This window comes from Populus nigra, chromosome 3, assembly GCF_951802175.1.
Source record: "Populus nigra chromosome 3, ddPopNigr1.1, whole genome shotgun sequence".
NCBI lineage: Eukaryota > Viridiplantae > Streptophyta > Magnoliopsida > Malpighiales > Salicaceae > Populus > Populus nigra.
In genome coordinates this window covers 21,957,464-21,978,380 of record NC_084854.1, presented here as the reverse complement: position 1 = coordinate 21,978,380, position 20,917 = coordinate 21,957,464, and the positions used below count along the sequence as shown (strand labels likewise).

Sequence of the window (20,917 nt, the reverse complement as noted above, 5' to 3'; positions counted from 1 at the left end):
TTTCCAAACAACAGCCACAAGATCTACCTCAGGCGAAGATTTGAAGACACAGCTTCGGAGGTAGTCAGTTTATTAGGCTTGGGAAAGATCAGCCAATGTAGAGTCGCCGAGGGGGGTTTCAAATGGAAGGTCATTGAAGCCCGAATGAAGAAAAATGCTGAAGAAGGCAAGTTGGGAGACGAACGATACAGGTTGGTGGCGTTCGCCATTTTTGGACTAGTATAGTTCCCGTCCGAAATCGGAGTCATCAGTTTAGAAGCAGCAAGTGTTTTCATAGAATACGAGCGCGACCGGATCCATCCCTCGACAGCCATTTTGGGAGAAACCATGTTATCACTCAACCACTGTAGAACGCATGGAAAAGGAGCCATGAGATGTTGCATCCCTATGTTGTATTTATGGATTATCAGTCATATCGAAACACCTAGGGACATCTTTAACAACTTTTGGTGGTTTGACTTGAGACCGTTAAAGATTACCATAGATGAGACTTGGAAGAGCTGGGATGAGAAAGCATGGATAGAGAAATATGCGGCATTACCAAAGAGCAAATTTAAATGGAAAGCACCATGGATGAACAATGCCATCTGCACAATGAGCTGTGGAAGCAAGATATGGGTTCCCTTGATTGGTATAACCGGGTACATCAGTTACGCGCCCGCCCTAGTAACAAGGCAGTTGGGTGGAATGCAGTATGCACCAAGAACTCTGGGTTTAGCTGATTTTGTCGGTTTATTCAAGCACCAACCTTTCCTCGAGGAGATGGAACTTATCCGACAAGATTGGGAAAGACCCCTGATGGTAAAAAGGCAAGAAAGGAGCACATTTGAAACATCATTCAGCCAGAACTATGCAGTTTGGAGGAACGAAGAGCTTTCTGAAGTGAAGGGTTTCTCAATACCAAAACATTCAGAATCCACAATAGAGCAACAAAAAAGGAAAAGGACTGATATTGAGGAAGAGTTGAGAAAGCAGCTAGAACAATGTAGAATTGATCTCAGCAAGAGCAAAGGGCAGCAACAACTGTTAGAAAATCAATTAGAAGAAGAAAACACGATGAGGGTTAACTTCAACCAGCAGTTGGAAAAACAGGATAAGCAATTAACGTCCTTAAAGGAATGGCAGAAAAGGGCCGAGGTAGCTGAAGAAATAGCAAAAGCGGTTCAGGCTGAGTTAAGGAATCGAATAACTGAGTATGATGAGCTGTCTAACAAAAACGGGCTCATACAAAAAGAGTTGGTTAAGGTTAAGAGATCAACCAAAGGCAAGATGAGTGTCGATAAAGAGATGATGGATTCCTTGAAAAAGGGAAGGAGCCTTCTTTTAAAGAAAGTAGAAGTTGAAAAAGAGAAAAATCGGCTAGCCTATCTCGACATAGAAGAGGAAAGAAGGATCAGAGCTCAATATATGATGCAATTGGAGGAAGAGAGAAGTTCAAGAAAGGCTGCAGAGTCTGATATGAGAGATTACCAGAAGAGAGCCGAGTCTTCGAAAGGAAGGATGATGGCTTTACAATCGGAGATCGAGATACGAGAAGAAGAGTTAAAAGAGATGAGAAGCCATTACTTCGAGATGGAAGAGGAGCTCAGTAAGGCTAAGCAAGAGCGTCAAGAATGTCAAGACTACATGGACAGCTTTACAGTTCAAATTAACTTTAAAATAGCCGAGCTAGATATCGAAAAGGAAGAACTACAGAGGGTAAGGGATAAGTTGGCCCGGTCGGAGGATATGGTTCGAGTGTTGGAAAGAAGTAATGAAGCCCTAGGAGCCAGCAACGAAGTGATAATTGCAGATAACACCGTGTTCCATGATAAGATAAGGCACATAACGAAGCAGGTCGAGCAAGCAGCCCGCTATGCAGAAAGATTGCAACAACAAGCTATCCAAGTTGGAAATGATGCTTCAAAGTATCGGGAATACATGGCGGCCATCACATGTTTTATTGGGGACTTAACTAATAGGGGAAACGCCTTTTAAAGGGTAACAATGTATAACGCCCTGTTTGGTAATCATTGTATTAACGACTTCTATTTATAAGAAGGCCATGACCTATCTTTCTTTCTAATGTGTTTTGGTAAGCTACCATGATAAGAACTTGGCAAACTCTCCTTTTCAGTAATCAGGTCAACTCGGAAATCTTGCCTAAAGGATTACGAAAGTCATGAGTCGGCTCTAAAATATACATTGCATGAGCATCATATTTTCATCATGCATTTGTTTTTAATTTATCATATGCATGCCAGATCGTGAAACATAGGTCCCACATCCAAAGTCCACAACACCCGGTTTAGAGCGAGAATGGAGAACGAAGAAAGAGCTCACTTAGAGTCACATTATCAGACCGAGTTGGAGTCCGTAAAAAATAAAGTTTCTCGGCTAACCGACTTACTCGAGCAGCTTTTAAGAGCTAAGAATGGGGAGGGAACATCAGCACGACAGCCTGAAGGAGCGCCAACAGTTCACATTCCTCAAACATCTCAAAACTAGGGGGCAAACTCGGCTAATGAACAACATTTTGTGCCTATCACCCCTATCCAGCCAACTCACGCTCCAATCACTGTGGACTTAACAATGGAGGGAGTCCCAGATAATAGGTCTCCCAGTGTGATGGACCAAGACAAGCTATTTGCTCTGGAAGAAAGATTAAGGGCAGTTGAGGGTAATGACTGGTTTGACCCTATGCGAGCAGCCGAAGTATGTTTGGTACCAAACATCGTGGTGCCAAAAGATTTTCGAGTACCAGAGTTCATTAAGTATACCGGTTTGGAATGCCCAAACACTCACCTTCGATCCTACTGCAACAAAATGGCGGAAGTAATCCGTGATGATAAATTGCTAATCTATTTCTTTCAAGATAGCCTAGCAGGATCCGCTTTAAGCTGGTACATGAGGTTAGACAGCATCAGGATCAAGAGCTGGAGAGACTTGGTGGAGGCTTTCCTCAAACAGTACAAGTTTAACATGGGAATCGCTCCTGATCGAACAAGTCTAATGGCAATGGAGAAAAGGAGCCAGGAGTCAGTAAGGGCTTATGCGCAAAGATGGAGGGATGAGGCAATGCATGTCCAACCCCCTTTGATAGAAACAGAGATGGTGAGCTTGTTTGCCAATACCTTCAAAGCACCTTATTATGAGCACCTAATGGGCAGCTCCTCTCAACATTTCTATGATGCGGTACGCATAGCTGAGAGGATAGAACAAGGGATTAAAGCTGGGCGAATAGCGATGCCAGTGGAAAAGAAGGGTTTTATTGGAAGAAAGAGAGAAGGCGATGTTAACAATCTGGATGGCTCACCTAGGCCAAGAGGAGTCGAATGAATTCTTTCTTTCTTCCAATAAAACATTCGACTCCTCTTGGCCTAGGTGAGCCATCCAGATTGTTAACATCGCCTTCTCTCTTTCTTCCAATAAAACCCTTCTTTTCCACTGGCATCGCTATTCGCCCAGCTTTAATCCCTTGTTCTATCCTCTCAGCTATGCGTACCGCATCATAGAAATGTTGAGAGGAGCTGCCCATTAGGTGCTCATAATAAGGTGCTTTGAAGGTATTGGCAAACAAGCTCACCATCTCTGTTTCTATCAAAGGGGGTTGGACATGCATTGCCTCATCCCTCCATCTTTGCGCATAAGCCCTTACTGACTCCTGGCTCCTTTTCTCCATTGCCATTAGACTTGTTCGATCAGGAGCGATTCCCATGTTAAACTTGTACTGTTTGAGGAAAGCCTCCACCAAGTCTCTCCAGCTCTTAATCCTGATGCTGTCTAACCTCATGTACCAGCTTAAAGCGGATCCTGCTAGGCTATCTTGAAAGAAATAGATTAGCAATTTATCATCACGGATTACTTCCGCCATTTTGTTGCAGTAGGATCGAAGGTGAGTGTTTGGGCATTCCAAACCGGTATACTTAATGAACTCTGGTACTCGAAAATCTTTTGGCACCACGATGTTTGGTACCAAACATACTTCGGCTGCTCGCATAGGGTCAAACCAGTCATTACCCTCAACTGCCCTTAATCTTTCTTCCAGAGCAAATAGTTTGTCTTGGTCCATCACACTGGGAGACCTATTATCTGGGACTCCCTCCATTGTTAAGTCCACAGTGATTGGAGCGTGAGTTGGCTGGATAGGGGTGATAGGCACAAAATGTTGTTCATTAGCCGAGTTTGCCCCCTGGTTTTGAGATGTTTGAGGAATGTGAACTGTTGGCGCTCCTTCAGGCTGTCGTGCTGATGTTCCCTCCCCATTCTTAGCTCTTAAAAGCTGCTCGAGTAAGTCGGTTAGCCGAGAAACTTTATTTTTTACGGACTCCAACTCGGTCTGATAATGTGACTCTAAGTGAGCTCTTTCTTCGTTCTCCATTCTCGCTCTAAACCGGGTGTTGTGGACTTTGGATGTGGGACCTATGTTTCACGATCTGGCATGCATATGATAAATTAAAAACAAATGCATGATGAAAATATGATGCTCATGCAATGTATATTTTAGAGCCGACTCATGACTTTCGTAATCCTTTAGGCAAGATTTCCGAGTTGACCTGATTACTGAAAAGGAGAGTTTGCCAAGTTCTTATCATGGTAGCTTACCAAAACACATTAGAAAGAAAGATAGGTCATGGCCTTCTTATAAATAGAAGTCGTTAATACAATGATTACCAAACAGGGCGTTATACATTGTTACCCTTTAAAAGGCGTTTCCCCTATTAGTTAAGTCCCCAATAAAACATGTGATGGCCGCCATGTATTCCCGATACTTTGAAGCATCATTTCCAACTTGGATAGCTTGTTGTTGCAATCTTTCTGCATAGCGGGCTGCTTGCTCGACCTGCTTCGTTATGTGCCTTATCTTATCATGGAACACGGTGTTATCTGCAATTATCACTTCGTTGCTGGCTCCTAGGGCTTCATTACTTCTTTCCAACACTCGAACCATATCCTCCGACCGGGCCAACTTATCCCTTACCCTCTGTAGTTCTTCCTTTTCGATATCTAGCTCGGCTATTTTAAAGTTAATTTGAACTGTAAAGCTGTCCATGTAGTCTTGACATTCTTGACGCTCTTGCTTAGCCTTACTGAGCTCCTCTTCCATCTCGAAGTAATGGCTTCTCATCTCTTTTAACTCTTCTTCTCGTATCTCGATCTCCGATTGTAAAGCCATCATCCTTCCTTTCGAAGACTCGGCTCTCTTCTGGTAATCTCTCATATCAGACTCTGCAGCCTTTCTTGAACTTCTCTCTTCCTCCAATTGCATCATATATTGAGCTCTGATCCTTCTTTCCTCTTCTATGTCGAGATAGGCTAGCCGATTTTTCTCTTTTTCAACTTCTACTTTCTTTAAAAGAAGGCTCCTTCCCTTTTTCAAGGAATCCATCATCTCTTTATCGACACTCATCTTGCCTTTGGTTGATCTCTTAACCTTAACCAACTCTTTTTGTATGAGCCCGTTTTTGTTAGACAGCTCATCATACTCAGTTATTCGATTCCTTAACTCAGCCTGAACCGCTTTTGCTATTTCTTCAGCTACCTCGGCCCTTTTCTGCCATTCCTTTAAGGACGTTAATTGCTTATCCTGTTTTTCCAACTGCTGGTTGAAGTTAACCCTCATCGTGTTTTCTTCTTCTAATTGATTTTCTAACAGTTGTTGCTGCCCTTTGCTCTTGCTGAGATCAATTCTACATTGTTCTAGCTGCTTTCTCAACTCTTCCTCAATATCAGTCCTTTTCCTTTTTTGTTGCTCTATTGTGGATTCTGAATGTTTTGGTATTGAGAAACCCTTCACTTCAGAAAGCTCTTCGTTCCTCCAAACTGCATAGTTCTGGCTGAATGATGTTTCAAATGTGCTCCTTTCTTGCCTTTTTACCATCAGGGGTCTTTCCCAATCTTGTCGGATAAGTTCCATCTCCTCGAGGAAAGGTTGGTGCTTGAATAAACCGACAAAATCAGCTAAACCCAGAGTTCTTGGTGCATACTGCATTCCACCCAACTGCCTTGTTACTAGGGCGGGCGCGTAACTGATGTACCCGGTTATACCAATCAAGGGAACCCATATCTTGCTTCCACAGCTCATTGTGCAGATGGCATTGTTCATCCATGGTGCTTTCCATTTAAATTTGCTCTTTGGTAATGCCGCATATTTCTCTATCCATGCTTTCTCATCCCAGCTCTTCCAAGTCTCATCTATGGTAATCTTTAACGGTCTCAAGTCAAACCACCAAAAGTTGTTAAAGATGTCCCTAGGTGTTTCGATATGACTGATAATCCATAAATACAACATAGGGATGCAACATCTCATGGCTCCTTTTCCATGCGTTCTACAGTGGTTGAGTGATAACATGGTTTCTCCCAAAATGGCTGTCGAGGGATGGATCCGGTCGCGCTCGTATTCTATGAAAACACTTGCTGCTTCTAAACTGATGACTCCGATTTCGGACGGGAACTATACTAGTCCAAAAATGGCGAACGCCACCAACCTGTATCGTTCGTCTCCCAACTTGCCTTCTTCAGCATTTTTCTTCATTCGGGCTTCAATGACCTTCCATTTGAAACCCCCCTCGGCGACTCTACATTGGCTGATCTTTCCCAAGCCTAATAAACTGACTACCTCCGAAGCTGTGTCTTCAAATCTTCGCCTGAGGTAGATCTTGTGGCTGTTGTTTGGAAAATCTAAAATCCTTTCATATTCCTCCAAAGTCGGTGTCATATCGACATTCCCGAAGGTAAAACATCGATAGCTAGGATCCTAAAAAATCAGTAGGGCTTTGATTGCTGCTGCTTGTACGGGTAACCTCATTAGTTGTGCAATTCTCCCATATCGCCTTTCAAAAATAGTCTCATCAATATATTCCATAATGGACACTAACTTCCCCAAGTCATTTACCATGTGATTTATCTTGGTAATGTCAGGCAACCTACTAGCATCGATTCTTGGGCATTTTCCTTCAGCTACTTGAGTCAACTCAGATTCTTGCCCAAACTCTTGGAAAGATAGGTACTTAGTCATGATTTCGGCTCAAAAACCTGGATTGATGAATTTAACATTATTAATCATGATGTAGATGAACGTAAGATAGATATCCTAAGGACAAGTTCTATTTATTAGGTGAGAACGGGTAGGTTTTCTATCTGGTCTTGAAAGGGTCTCATATCTGCCCAGTGACGTTCTTCGTAAAGACAGTATGGGGGTGTTGCAAGGAACAGTTAAGGTACATATACCCACCATTACCAAGCAGGCACTCAGATATGAGTCGGGTGTTTCACGCATCTGAACCCTGACCAATAGTCATAGGGCAAATCACTAATCCCCCACCTAACTTAAAGCTTGTGTGTGCTTCTCAAAATCAAAGTATGTGATGCATGTGACAGTTCTATAAGATGCATGAGACAGTTCTATACAAATACATGAACAATATGTGTAAAAATATTTAAAGCATATAAGCAGATAACAAAAGGAAAGGCAAATTAACAATAAACACATGAAAACACAAATAAATCAGAAAAAAACAAAGCTTAGTCCACAAGGTCCCCAGTGGAGTCGCCATTCTGTCACGGGTGCGCGGCGTCGCGGCGAATATTCCCACTTTTAAATCTAGGCAGGTGTGTATGGTATCTATCCGGCAAATGTGAGGAGACTAGAAAATATTGTCTTTTTTGGTAGAAAATGAAATGGGAGTCGCCACCTAGTATTTTGGTCACTAGGAACCCTAACTGGTCTCAGAGATTGGGTACGGGGACTGGTTGCGTAAAGGGAAGGTATTAGCACCCCAAATACGCCCTACCTAAGGTATGCTGCATTGTTTATTTGTCTGATAAAATTCAAGGTCTCGTTGTGTTTCCTAGTTGTTGGTCCGTCTATGGTTCAAGAAAAAGTCCTCCTCAATAAGGAGGTCCTTATCTTATCGGGTAAAACCTAACCGTTCTAACGTCTATGTAAAAAATATATTTAATATCAGGAATACGTTTTACGTATAAATTCGTAATCCCATATACTAAAAGAAGACAAAAAGATTTTTTTTAGAATTTTTGAAATATTGGCATAGTTCTCATGGCTTTAAATAAACTGGTTATTAAAGCCAAAACGCATGCTAATACATATATTGTTTTTGAAATTTTCTTTGTTGTGTGAAAATATGATGTTATAATATTTATATATATATTGGAGAGACTAGGCCGTATTTTAAAACAAAACATTTTTTGATGTTTTGACGCAAATCGGGTATTTTAATATTGGGTTTGTATCCTTACGGTATAAAAATACAACCAAATATTAATCCACTTTGATAAAAAATATGCAGAAAAATCAACAATATTTTTAAAGATATTTTTAGAAAAATTTTGAAAGCAAAAGACATTTTTTATTTTGAAAATCTTTGATGTTTTGATGAAAACCGATATTTTAATACCGGATTTGTATCTTTACAGTATAAAAATACAAACCGATATTGATCAAGATACAGTAATAAAATTACAGAAAAATCACATATTTTTTAATAATTTTTTTTGAAGAATTTACACAAATTATATATATATATATATATATAATACAACAAACAAATAATATACATAATATAAAATTAAACTAGGCTGGGCTGGGCCTGCCCAGCCAACTGGGCCGGACTCAGCCCCAAAGGTGTTGGGCCGATCTCGGCCCAAAAACCTAATATTCCCTTCTGGGCCAGGCCCGGCCCAGAAGGCAGGTCTGGGCCAGGATCCGCCTGGCCCAGCAACCAAAACGGGCGGGGGGAATTATTTCCCCCCCACCCCTGCATGCAGAACGCTATTCGTTCTGCATGCAGAGAAGGAAAAAAAATACACAAGAGTGAGGGTGGAGAAGATTTACCTGGCGCGGGGGAGGCGGTGGCTTGCTGGTCTGTCGGCTTCGCTGGCGGTGCTGCGGTGGAGGCCGGTGGCGGTGTCGTGGCTCACGGACGGCGGCTCCAGGCGGCGCTGCGGCTGTTTCCAATAGTTCGGTTCGTTCTCTCCGGTTCGCTGCTGTGCTTTCTTTTTCTACGTTCCCTCGTGGTTTCTAGCTTTCCTTCCTCTTAGTGTTAGGTTTTCGGTGTCTCTCTCCTCTGTTTCGGTTGTTTTTCTCTCCTTTTTTTCTCTCTTCGGTTTTTTTTCTCTTCGGGTCCTCCCTCCTCCTCCTTTTTTTTGAAGCGTTCTTCTCCTCTTTATAGGGCCAAGGGGCGGGGCTTTTTATGGTTGCACATGGGGAGCAGGGGCTGCGGTGGTTGGTCGGCCATTTGGGTGCAGCTGTAGAGGTACGGCTTCCCCATTTTTCTGGTAGACGCGCGGCGAGTGGTCGGCCAGTGGACGTGGCTGGCGAGGAGCGGCTCTCTCGGTTTTCTTGCAAGGCATGCGGTCCAGAGAGAGGTAGCACACTTGAAGAAAAAAAACCCAACCATTTTTCTTTCTTCCCCTGCTGCACGTCCAGGGGAGGAAGAAAGAGGAACAATGTCGTTCAAAACAACACCGTTCCAATCTCTTTTTTTTTTTACATGAAACGACGTCGTTTTAGGCAAAACGCGTCGTTTCATTTAAGTCCTGCAAAATGCCAAAACGCGTCAATTTGCAAGGCAGCCCTCATTATCTTTTGTTTATTTCAATTGTGTCCCTGCCAATTTCGATCTCTGTCCCTCTTGTTGGCCGCGTTTTTCACTTTAGTCCTTGGCCTCTGATTTATGCAATTGAGCCCTCAATTGATTAATAAACTTTTAATTTCTTCAATTAGGCCCCTGAACCGAATAATTGCAGCCCCTCCATTTACGCCCCTCATCCAATTTGGTCCCTGGTTTCGGATTTTCTCAATTAAGTCCCCAATTGGCCCTTAAACTTCAATATTTATGCAATTAAGCCCCTGATTTGACCTAATAAATTCCTAAAACATATATTTTGGCCCCAGAACTTAAATTTCTTCCAATTAAGGCCTAAATTGACTTAAAAATCAATTTTCCTTGCAATCAAAACCTCTATAAATTCAATTAAACCTTCCATAAAATCCAATTGAGTCCATAAATATCCAATTTTGGCCTTTTCTCTTCAAATTAAATTTTCTCTTCCAACAGGGCTCTCCTTCTTCAAGAATATACTGTCAAAAAAATCCAATCTTTGTATTTTTAACCTCATTGACCAATTTTCCGACCATTTTCTGAGCGCTTCTGCCTCCTGTTATTTTTCTAACCTCCTTTGACTATATATATATATATTTTATATATATTTTGTGGGGATCCAAAAATGAGTTACAACAGTCTTGTATAGGTCGTTGCTTGTTGAAGGAAAAGAAAAAACAAATGCATGACCAGACCTCTTAGAGCCAAACTACATGGACTTGAAGATACATCTTTTGGTGGTGGCTCGACAGTGGCTGAGGTTGACGGCATGATGGTTGGTGTTGGAGGCTTAGAGAGTATGCCAGGCGATGCAGAAACGAGGAAAGTAAATCCAGAACTCTTATTGGAAGATAACGCCCACCTTTGATCAGGCTTGTCAATGGTGATAGAAGGCAAAACTGGTTTGTTCCCTGAATAGTGAGTAGGAGGCTTGTTCTGAAAGCTTGGAACATCCTAGGCAGCAGCACTTTGAACAGCTTTCATGTCTGAAGCTGAATTGTTACTCTTTGCAGCATCATCAGCTTGAATAGAAGCTCCTCGAGGAGCGAAGTTAAAGAGAACATTCCCTCTATCTACAGTCCCCCGAACTGAATTCGTTTTGTCAGCTAGATCTGATTTACCTGAAGAGTCAAGGCCTCCCAAATTGACCAAGCTATTATTCTTGTTAAAGTGCAGTTTTTTCCAGGAGGTGGCTAACCTAAACTCGGCAGATTTCTCTTTTGGAGTTGGCAGATTTTCTAAAATTTTCTGCGCTACCTGCCTGGAATATGGAGGAACAGTTGGAACACCGACTTCAGAGCTTTGTGGTTTACTGTCTGCTAACAGAAATTATGAAGGGTCACTTGTTCCTCCTGTTTCAATATTCTTCTTTTCACCAGAAAATAATACTTCAAAAGCTTTCAAGTTTTCCACCTGAGGACTGTCTAAAGTTGAATGATAATTAGCAGATCCTCTAGAAGGAGATTCTGCAACAAATTTACGCTGTATCCTAGTCCTTTGAATGGGTCCAACAGATCCATGTCCATCATACACTGTTTTGCCCCTTGAATTCACCTGCATGCTCAAAGATTGAAGTTGAGAACAATACCAGAAAGTTTATTGATAAAGATGCTAGCTTTACAAGGACAGCAGCAACACAGAGTCACTCAAAGAAAATTTCTATGACAGGGAAAAAAAATTCACCTTAGGCCCAGATATTAGTTCATTTTCATGCAGCCAATGCATCTAAAATTCCACTGGAGTGTCAAGTCTCAACCAGGGCAAAACAAAATTGTTAAGTGCATTATTTTTTTTAGCTTAAAAACATATTCCCCCGCCTCCTTGCAAGTTACCAATATGCCAAAAAAATTATTTTTTCTTGTCCAAGAAAACAAACGAACATGATGACATCCAATTGAAACAAATCACAGAGTGTTTCTACACAAATACACAAACCTGCACGTGGAAAATTTACCTGTCCATAAATTTTATTTTTTCTTGTCCAAGATAACAGATTAACATGATGGCATCCTGTTGAAATAAATCACATCCACAAGACAGAAATACATGATGATGACTACGAATATGGAAAATTACCTGTCCATAACGGGAGTTTGAGACTGCTGAAAGGGAGATGATGTCATGTTCACATGCCTATCATTATCACCTTGTAAATGAAGCAACTGATGATGTGTAGCAGTCATTTACATGTGATTAAACATGTCCAAAAAAAACACCATTGGCATAAGAAAACTTTGCTCCACATACCTGGGACTTAGACTTTGAATAACTAGTTCTAGAATAAGGAGTTCTGGGGAAAACGCGAGGCCCAGATCTCTCTTTAACTTTGTGGAGTCATAAACCCACGCTGATACTGTATCGTGGCAACTTGGCCAGCATGTGGATGGCTTGGGTGAAGGAGATGGCGAAAATGGCTTTAATGCAGTCAGATTGTCATGAATTAATGCCCCTTCATCTTTTGTATTTAAACTCTTAGAGCCAAAGCCTACTTCTGATATTCGGTTTACCATATAAGCCCTTGCAATATCAATTGGTGAGGCTCCAACATCATCTGGCAGCTGTGAGACTACAAACAAATACCAGAATCATACATATAAGAAAATGAAAACACAATACGCATCCAATTTTGTGCACTTCACTTGTGCATGTACAAAAGTAAACCATTTTAGCAATATGAAAGAAAAAGAAAATATAGAAGTGCATAAATTTATGTATGTATGTATATGTGAATAGAACTTAGATTCTTGGCTTTCTTTTTTTCGCGATTTCCTCACAAACCTTTCCAATTGGTCCAATGAAAGAAAAATGAAACTTCTTCCTTGGAGGATGTGAGTGGACAGCCATGCCGCTGTCAAAAATAGTGTCAAGGACTGATGTCCTATCCCCCACCCATAAGCAGGTGCAATAACAATTTCTAAAGTCAGAGTTTGGTCAAGTTATTTACTTTAAGGCTTAATTCGAACAGGATGCTGGAAAGATAGATTATATTAGTGTGTGTGTGCGTGCATGCAGATGTTTATTAAGACTAAGTTCTAAAGGCAACCAAGTAATGTATACGCTATCTCAAGAATGATCTTTTGCACGTATCCTACCTGATATATGAAAATTCAGTGATTGATATGCATGAAAAAGTATATGAATTGAGTGAAGCATGTGCCTTGCACAGCTAATATACATAGTATGCAATTTATAAAATCAAGCTGCATTGAAAATGCAAGTTGGTTGTGGAGATTTGTTCTACTCACAGTTGACTTGACAAGAGGGATCGATTTTCCCCAAATAGCGGTTTTCAAATTTTCATGCTTTTCTTCAGTTGACTTTCTTGAATATTCAATGGCAGTAGCGGGCCTTCCAACATCTCTAGCAATCACGCTTAAGTGTTCCTTTTCTTGCTCAACATTTGGAAAATCAACAACCCTTGAATGAAGTATCTCCATCAAATGATTAATTTCATCCCTGCATAATGATAGAGAAAACTTGGAAATTTTCATATTTAGATTATCACAACCAGGGTACATGTCAGTTCATTAGCGTTGGTGGAGCAAAAGTGTTCCAGAAAGTCCATGTTTGATCACAAAATGACCATTACCTAGAAAATTTTCTGTCCTTCACTAGCTGTTCGATTTCAGAAAGCCCATTATGATCAGACATGTCCACTTTTCGATGTTGTTCATGGCCCTCAAAGGCAGATCCACTCTTGGATACTTCTGCTACTCTGCTAGTACCAGCTGCCTCAGTTGATCTGGATGCCACATGCTGCAAGAAATAATTCCCAACGGCGAGTCTATATTATTCAAAGAAAAGCCACAAGCTATAGAACCCAAACAAAAGCTTATGTTACACTACACTGTTGTACAACCAGTCCATGAATACATCACTATTCAATCATAATATTCTCCCCGTAAATGCTTACAAAAATACATCACAAATGGAGAATAAACACTTGAACTTCATATTCTAAAATCCGAATCAATCCCAGTTTAAAAGGAGCGAAAGAACAAAATAGCAAACATATATTGCTATCCCTGATAAGCTGTTACAAGAATACCTGACTCTCCAAAACACAAACGAAACTGAAAAATAGTAGCATGAGAGAAAGCATGACATGAAGGGGAGAAAAAACTGGAAATGAGGTTTGCTGTTTACAAACTCAACATGCGAGTGAATTGCATCAAGAACATCACATGTCTTTCTGCATCTAGAGAAATTCAAAAGCACTTAAGAACTTACAAGCTAATTAGAACGAAACGTAATGATTCCAGCAAAAGGAAGTTAAAGCAAGCATGTTTTTCAAATATATCGAACAACTAGACTGAGCTTGGAACAAGTCAAACAGCACACTTAATTTAGAGCCCAACATTCCTTAATTCAACTATTTTGATTAAGAGTTTGAACTTTTTGCTCATGAATATTAACTTTGCTTTACCTCCAGCTCCTCGATCGTCCAGCATCGGTTTCGGCTCCGACGACGTCGTTTGTGGTTTCCATTTGGTTTCGTTCCTCTCTTTCTGTGTGGGCTGGTAGTAGTGGAAGTAGAAATTGACTCAAGTACAGAGAGAGTCTGGTCTTACTCTTCGGTGTGTGTGTTTCACTGACAAGAAAGGAAGGCCACGCTTTGTTTCTTGCTGTGTTTTGTTTTTATGCCTTTTTTGAGCATCCTCCAATTATTACATATGTTTCAATTAAGTGTTGTAAGTTTCAAATGTCCCTCTTCATGAATTATGAGCATTGTCTGAGATTAGGTGTCTTTGATTTATGTTAACGAGAGGTCATTGAAGAACAAAGAGTCATTATTGGAGTATAATAATAGGGGTTTTTATGGGTTTTTCTTGTTGCTTTTATGTGCTTTGAATAGTAGAAGTAAAAGATGGTTTGTGCGAGGAGTAAGTTGACAGGAGCTTGTGAGGGAGGAATTGACTATGTTGGTCATGAGTTGGGCTATGATTCTAATAGCAAGCCCCAAACATAATCTAAATGGGCTAGAGTCCGTTTGATAATAAGATTTAAACTACCTTCTTTAATTTTTAAATTTATTTTACTTAAAAATAAATTTTATATATATTTTCATTATTTTAATTTGTTGATTTTAAAAATATTTTGTTGAAAATAAAAAATATTATTTTAATGTATTTCTAAACAAAAAAACACTTTAAACCATAACCACTATTACAATTTCAAAACAAAACCTAAAACATCTGGGATTTCATTAGGAGATTTGAGATTCAAAGCATGAAATTAAGGATGGAAAGGATATGAACAGCTATTTGCTTCTCGCATGGGCTAAACTCTTTCGAACTCTTATAAAACAAAAATAGCAAAAAAAACAAGTTCACTTAACTTGGCGACTTGTAATCAAGTTTAATTGGATATACTGCTAGAAGTTAGTCATGCATGACGATGACAAACACCCACACACACACTATATATATTTGAAGTCGATCCATGCCATCTATTTGGTAATTTTATGCTACAAGAAAATAAGAAGCAAATCACAGAAATCCCACAAAGAACCCCCACCCAACAAAATGTCCGATAGAGGTCCCATTTTAAAGAAAATTGCTTCACTTTTACAAGTCCCTTTTTTTGTATTTCTCCTTGTCTTTATTAATATACAGAAAGCGATAGATAAACTAAAGAAGGTTGCTAGTCTTTGTCATCTATATATATATATATATATATATATATATATATATATATATATATATATATCAACTTTCCCGCCTGTGGTTAGATAAAAAGCCCTTTTAATTTTAATTTTAATTTTAATTTTAATTTTGAATATGGGAAACATTATGATCACCATCTTGATTCTTGGATGCTTAGGGTCACATGTCCATCAAGGGAGGTCAAGTCAATAACTATCATGGAGTATAGCTAAATAATTGGTGCCATCATAATTTTTATTCTTTATATTCTAAAAATTCTGCTATAACATGCTTCTCTTCGATTACCGCAGACAATTTTTAAACATGGCCAAGCGTCATGCCCACGAAATAACACCGGTGCACGGCCTACAAGGCTAGGCTGATAAATACAACTTTTTATTTTTCTCTTCGGTTAATGAGATAGACAACATGTTTATTTTATAAAATAGATGACGCGTTGACTGAAACTTTTCAAATTTTAGTCAGTGTAATGTCCGGAAAAATAAAGTTTTTATATATTTTTTTTAAAAAAATCTATCTTCATCTCAAAACAGTTAAAAAAAATCTCAAAAATCTTGCTAAATAATTTATAACCTCTAAAAACATTAAAAATAGTCTCAAAACTCAAAATCAATTTCAAATAAAAATTTTTCCCTAGTTCAGATATATTTTTTAAACACTTTCAAGATAAAAAAAAAACCTTTAATTTGAACTCATCTCTCATATGAAATTATTTAGCACAAAAATTAATTGTTTTTCTGGTTAAAATTATCGTAATGATATTTTTCTCTTTGCACTGGAATCTAGTGAACCCTCTTTTCTCTACTCATAAAAAAAAACTAAAAATTGAGGAAAATGAAGTTTGGTATTTAAATTGAATTATCTAAAATTAAAAGAACTAGTCACCCACCTAATAAATAAAAAAGATAGAGGACTAACATGAGCTTTTCAAATAAATTTTAAAACTATCATCTATTTTATTTATTTTTTTCACTTCAGTTCTTTATTTTTCAATTCAATATTACCTCAAAAAAAATATTCAATTGAGTGCAAATTTAAGCTCAATTGTGCAAGATAAAAGTTCAAGAACTACATAAATTTTTTTTTAAAAAAAAATTCATTACTCTAATCTATATTAATATGTGAGAGAATAAACAATAATCGCGCAACAATAACACTCACTAGCAGTTCTTTTAGTTTCTTTTAATGCCATAGCCATTACTATTCTTCCTTTTTTGTCTCCATCATTGAGATTGAAAATAAATTTTGAAGAGGCAAAAAAACATTCACATTATTCAAGTCAATAATTCATCATAACATAATCTTCATATATTTCTTTGAATGATACATCAACTCATGATTTATCAATTATTATCCTTTAAACCTCTATTATTTAAAATAATATTATTATGAAAAACTATCATTATGCTTTTCATGATATTTCTTTCTTATTCAAAGCATTACTTAAAGTAGCAAATCATTGAAGTTTGACTTTGAGTTTGATTCACAACACATAATTGTTTACTCATAATGTTTTAAAGATTGCAAGCATGTAATAAATTTAACGTAAAATTCATTTATTAACCAATCAAAGTTATTTATTGACGGTGATCAAAGGTTTATAATAACAATAGAATGGTGTTGATATATATATCAAACTTATAGAGATTAAAATTATGATGGGTTTGGGGAGGTGTGTTTATATAGGAAATAAATAAGATAAATATTATTGATTGTTTTCTAATAATTAATAAAAAAAGAAATCAAAGAATTAAACAACTTAATACAATCATAGAATTATTTCAATAATTTAATAAGTGCTTTGTATAATTTATTATATTAAAATTTCTTGCTTGTTTGATTATATAAACTCTATATAAATGAAGTATAATCTATCAAATTATCAATAATATTTTTTTGTTTTAAATTTTCACAAGCACGATGGTGGGCTGCTGATAATCCATCCACCTGTCAACATAAAGTAACAGAACAAAGAGAAGAGAGCTAAGGAAGGAATAAATAATTGCAGATAATAATACAAGCATCGACAGAAGTCAAAGAGGGGAGGAGGTGATCAATATCTACAGTACTGAACATCTCTTAACATATGAGGACAGAATCAAGTTCCGCATGCTCTAATCAATAGAGGACCAAATTCACACCGAAAGGAGTTACCTTTCACTTCAGGGCACCACACCTCTGATAGGACCAGTTTGGCGCTAGCTAGTGAAAGCCCTTTAGAGATACTAATCGAAGAACAATCAAATCTTGCATTGTTAAAGACTTTCTACGAGTGTTAACTTCAGATTAAATTCCTTAACATCAAATTAGCAAATGAGTTGATATTGGATTCTCCCCTCTAATTAACAAATGATTGTCCCGCAACTTGTGAAAACATCTGAAGGAAGATGTTGAAACTCTGGAAAAGACTTGTGATCTGACTTCAAATGGACCCAGCAGTTGCTAGAACTCAATGGTTATAGATTATTGGCAAGTAACCAGCTAACATTTCTTGTTAGATTCTGGCTATATCACACATTCCCAGCAAGCCTACACCATGTGCTGGTAGTGCACTTAAAGGTACTTCTAACACCACCCATCCGTTTATGTCCCCACACTGCATAATTCTTAGCCCCATTGATTCCATAAGCAGTCCATCAATCAAATCTGGGGGGGGAAACATTTAGAGCTGTCAACTAGGCCTACTGGCTTATGCAGGAAGTTAAATTTAGTAGTTGGTAGCATTTTCTAAGTGTGTAGGCAGAGTTTGTTGTATCAGCTCAGCTTGTTTATGCCTTTCTAATCAACATCACATATCACAAATTCGCTACATTTGGTTTCCGCCTATATTAACCTTAAGTTCCAACCGAGACTATTAGTAATTAGATGACTGCAAGAATGCAAAAAATGGAAGGTGAGAAAGGATCTGCGGATCATCCTGAACCAAGAGACACCTTCAAGATTGCTTATATAATCCATTTTTTGCTTGGTGCTGGTAATTTGCTTCCATGGAATGCTTTCATCACAGCTATTGATTACTTTGGCTATCTCTATCCAACCAAGCACATTGAGAAGGTCTTTTCTGTAGCTTACATGAGCTCTTCGGTGCTAGTTCTAGTAATAGTCATGAGCTGGGGTGGTTGGAGCAAGCAGTTAAGTTACAGATTGAGAATGAACATGGGATTTTGCATGTTTATACTCTCTCTAATGGTGGTTCCTGTAATCGACTGGTCTTGGAGCAGCAGTGGGCCAAAAGGGAGTTCAAGTGGAGCCTATGGTGTGACGGTTGCATCAGTTGTGGTTTGTGGTGTAGCTGATGGCTTGATAGGAGGAAGTTTGATAGGAGCAGCTGGAAAGCTTCCGAAACAGTACATGCAGGCTGTTTTTGCAGGAACTGCCTCTTCAGGTATTACATAATACTGCAGCTTCTAACTTCCCTTCTCATTTCTTCCATGATTCAACAATTAAGTTCTAAATATGATGAAGAGTATTCTCTCTTTCCAAAGTATGAATTAGAACCAACCTACCTATTCGTTCATTAAAAATTTCTACTGTTGGAGAGAGTTTGAGGAAGATAAATAGCATCCTAAGGGGACTATTTTTTTTCCCCTTCTTTTTAGGGCCAAAAGTTATGGATGCACTTCCTAGAAGTTATATCAAGGCACAAACCTTCACTATTTTCCTTATATTAATTAGAATAAGCAGCCATTTCCAGCAATAGCACGCTTTTATTTTTCCAATCATTGCCAACGAGGACTTATTTGGCACAACATAACTTCTGGAAAGACATGAACAGTTTCATGCCAAGTGGAGCATCAAGTGATTTCTGAATTTCAAGAGTTTTGATATTGCAGAGTATTAGAGCCTCATTGAATTGCCACTTCCTCCCTGAAGTTGGTTTCAAATTGCCTACTTTTTGGCAGATTGTTTTAGGAGAAGATGGAACATTCATGTTAGTTGTCTTGCTTGAACTTTATTTTGCCTGTTAGAAGTAGGTGGGTGAAAAGCAAAGCTTCTCTGGTCAAGCAATATTTGTTTAGACAACTCAAAGAATCACACTCGGATCCTCTGACAACATCAATTCCTTGTAACAGGTGTTCTCATTTCCATCTTGAGGATTATAACAAAGGCATCACTCCCCCAGAATCCTCAAGGTCTCCAAACGAGTGCCCACTTCTACTTTATAGTTAGTGCCATCATTCTGCTGTGCTGCACTCTCTCTTGCAACTTGTTATACAAACTACCAGTTATGGAACAATATTACAAACTTACTCCAGATGATTCATTGTGTCCAAAGCCAGAATTTTGGGCTGTAGCAAGAAAAATCCGATGGCCAGCTTTTGGAATTCTCATGATTTATATCGTGACTCTTTCCATATTTCCTGGTTTCATAGCAGAAGATCTCACATCCAAGATACTAAAAGATTGGTATCCAGTTTTGCTGATAACAATATACAATGTTGCAGACTTCACAGGGAAATCCTTAACTGCAATATATGTTCTAAAGAGCATCAAGAAGGCAACATGGGTTTGCATTCTCAGGCTTGTTTTCTATCCACTCTTTGCAGCTTGCCTCAATGGACCCAGGTGGCTGAAAACTGAAGTAACAGTGGCAGCTCTGACTTTCATGCTCGGAGTGACTAATGGCTACCTGACAAGCGTTCTCATGATCCTTACCCCCAAGTCAGTATCAGTTTCAGAATCAGAGTTATCTGCAATTTTAATGGTTGTGTTCCTAGGAATAGGGCTAGTTGGTGGATCGATTATTGGCTGGTTTTGGGTCATTTGAGTCTTTTTGGACTGTCAGGGCTAGTTGGAAGCAGATTAGGTTCGCTAGTAAAATTCAAGAACTATGGCTCATAGAGCTTAGCATTAGGAATCATTAATGGCAATTCCTATTACATGGTATGAACTTAGAGCTATCAGCTGATTTCGTGTTGTGTGTGAAAGTATCCTTGTCCTTTCTGTACTGAAGAAGATTAAAATTAGATTACTCTTCTTTACCCTTCATAAAGCACAGGTCTGTCTTACCAATATTCCCATTCACACTCAAAAGGCTGATGTAACAGGGGCCAGATGGCCTCAAAACATACACTGAAAGATACTAAAGCAAAAGGAATCTCGCTAATATCTCTAAACATGTGACTCAGAACCCCCCCAGTAGCTGTTTGTGAATTTTTCAGAAAACGAAGCTATAATGTTCGAAGACGGCTTGTCAATCAGCCAATCGGCACAAGATTTTGTGCCGACTGGAAGTAGCTAGATGCAAAAACAATCAGGGAGGAGTTGGCAGGAACCAAGAATAATCACAACAACTCGGTCTAACAGAGCTTAGCTTGAATCGCAAGCGTAGCTTCGCCGTCGTCGTCACAGAACCCCAAAACATCCTGTGATGGCAAGTCCTGACAATTCACAACCCCAAAACATCCTGTGATGCCTGTGATGGCAAGTCCTGACAATTCACAACCCCAAAACATCCTGTGATGCCTGTGATGGCAAGTCCTGACAATTCACATGTTGTCAGGCCACATTAGACCCTATTTAATATTAATATTACGGTACAATCATTTTTTAATTTTTATTTTATTTTTTAATTAAAAATAAATTTTAAATTGCGACAACTTTTAAAACAAATCACACAATTTATATCCTCGTATCAATGTTCCATGT

General features: G+C 38.8%; 2 protein-coding genes and 1 pseudogene across 4 annotated transcripts; 1 reads left to right on the top strand and 2 right to left on the bottom strand.

Moving 5' to 3' along the window:
- Nucleotides 1-9,533: 9,533 nt before the first annotated feature.
- Nucleotides 9,534-11,162, bottom strand: LOC133689455 (uncharacterized; annotated as a pseudogene).
- A 9-nt stretch (nucleotides 11,163-11,171) lies between these two features.
- On the bottom strand, nucleotides 11,172-14,263 carry LOC133689002 (uncharacterized). 3 transcript variants are annotated; one of them, XR_009841241.1, is made up of 5 exons: nucleotides 14,029-14,259; nucleotides 13,192-13,358; nucleotides 12,848-13,058; nucleotides 11,850-12,168; nucleotides 11,172-11,764 (listed from the first exon to the last, which is right to left on the bottom strand). XR_009841241.1 is itself a non-coding variant. In XM_062108696.1 (4 exons), the coding sequence occupies exons 2-4, from the start codon at nucleotides 13,251-13,253 to the stop codon at nucleotides 12,106-12,108; spliced, it is 336 nt and encodes a 111-aa protein (XP_061964680.1). In that variant the 5' UTR covers nucleotides 13,254-13,358; nucleotides 14,029-14,256; the 3' UTR covers nucleotides 11,172-12,105. The 3 variants fall into 3 exon arrangements, 1 of the variants encoding a protein (XP_061964680.1); XR_009841242.1 differs by having other exon boundaries at nucleotides 11,172-12,168; nucleotides 12,848-13,078; nucleotides 14,029-14,263; XM_062108696.1 differs by having other exon boundaries at nucleotides 11,172-12,168; nucleotides 14,029-14,256.
- A 3,508-nt stretch (nucleotides 14,264-17,771) lies between these two features.
- Nucleotides 17,772-20,261, top strand: LOC133688650 (equilibrative nucleotide transporter 8-like). The gene is made up of 2 exons (XM_062108216.1): nucleotides 17,772-18,653; nucleotides 19,342-20,261. The coding sequence occupies exons 1-2, from the start codon at nucleotides 18,134-18,136 to the stop codon at nucleotides 20,034-20,036; spliced, it is 1,215 nt and encodes a 404-aa protein (XP_061964200.1). The 5' UTR covers nucleotides 17,772-18,133; the 3' UTR covers nucleotides 20,037-20,261.
- The last annotated feature ends 656 nt before the right edge of the window (nucleotides 20,262-20,917 follow it).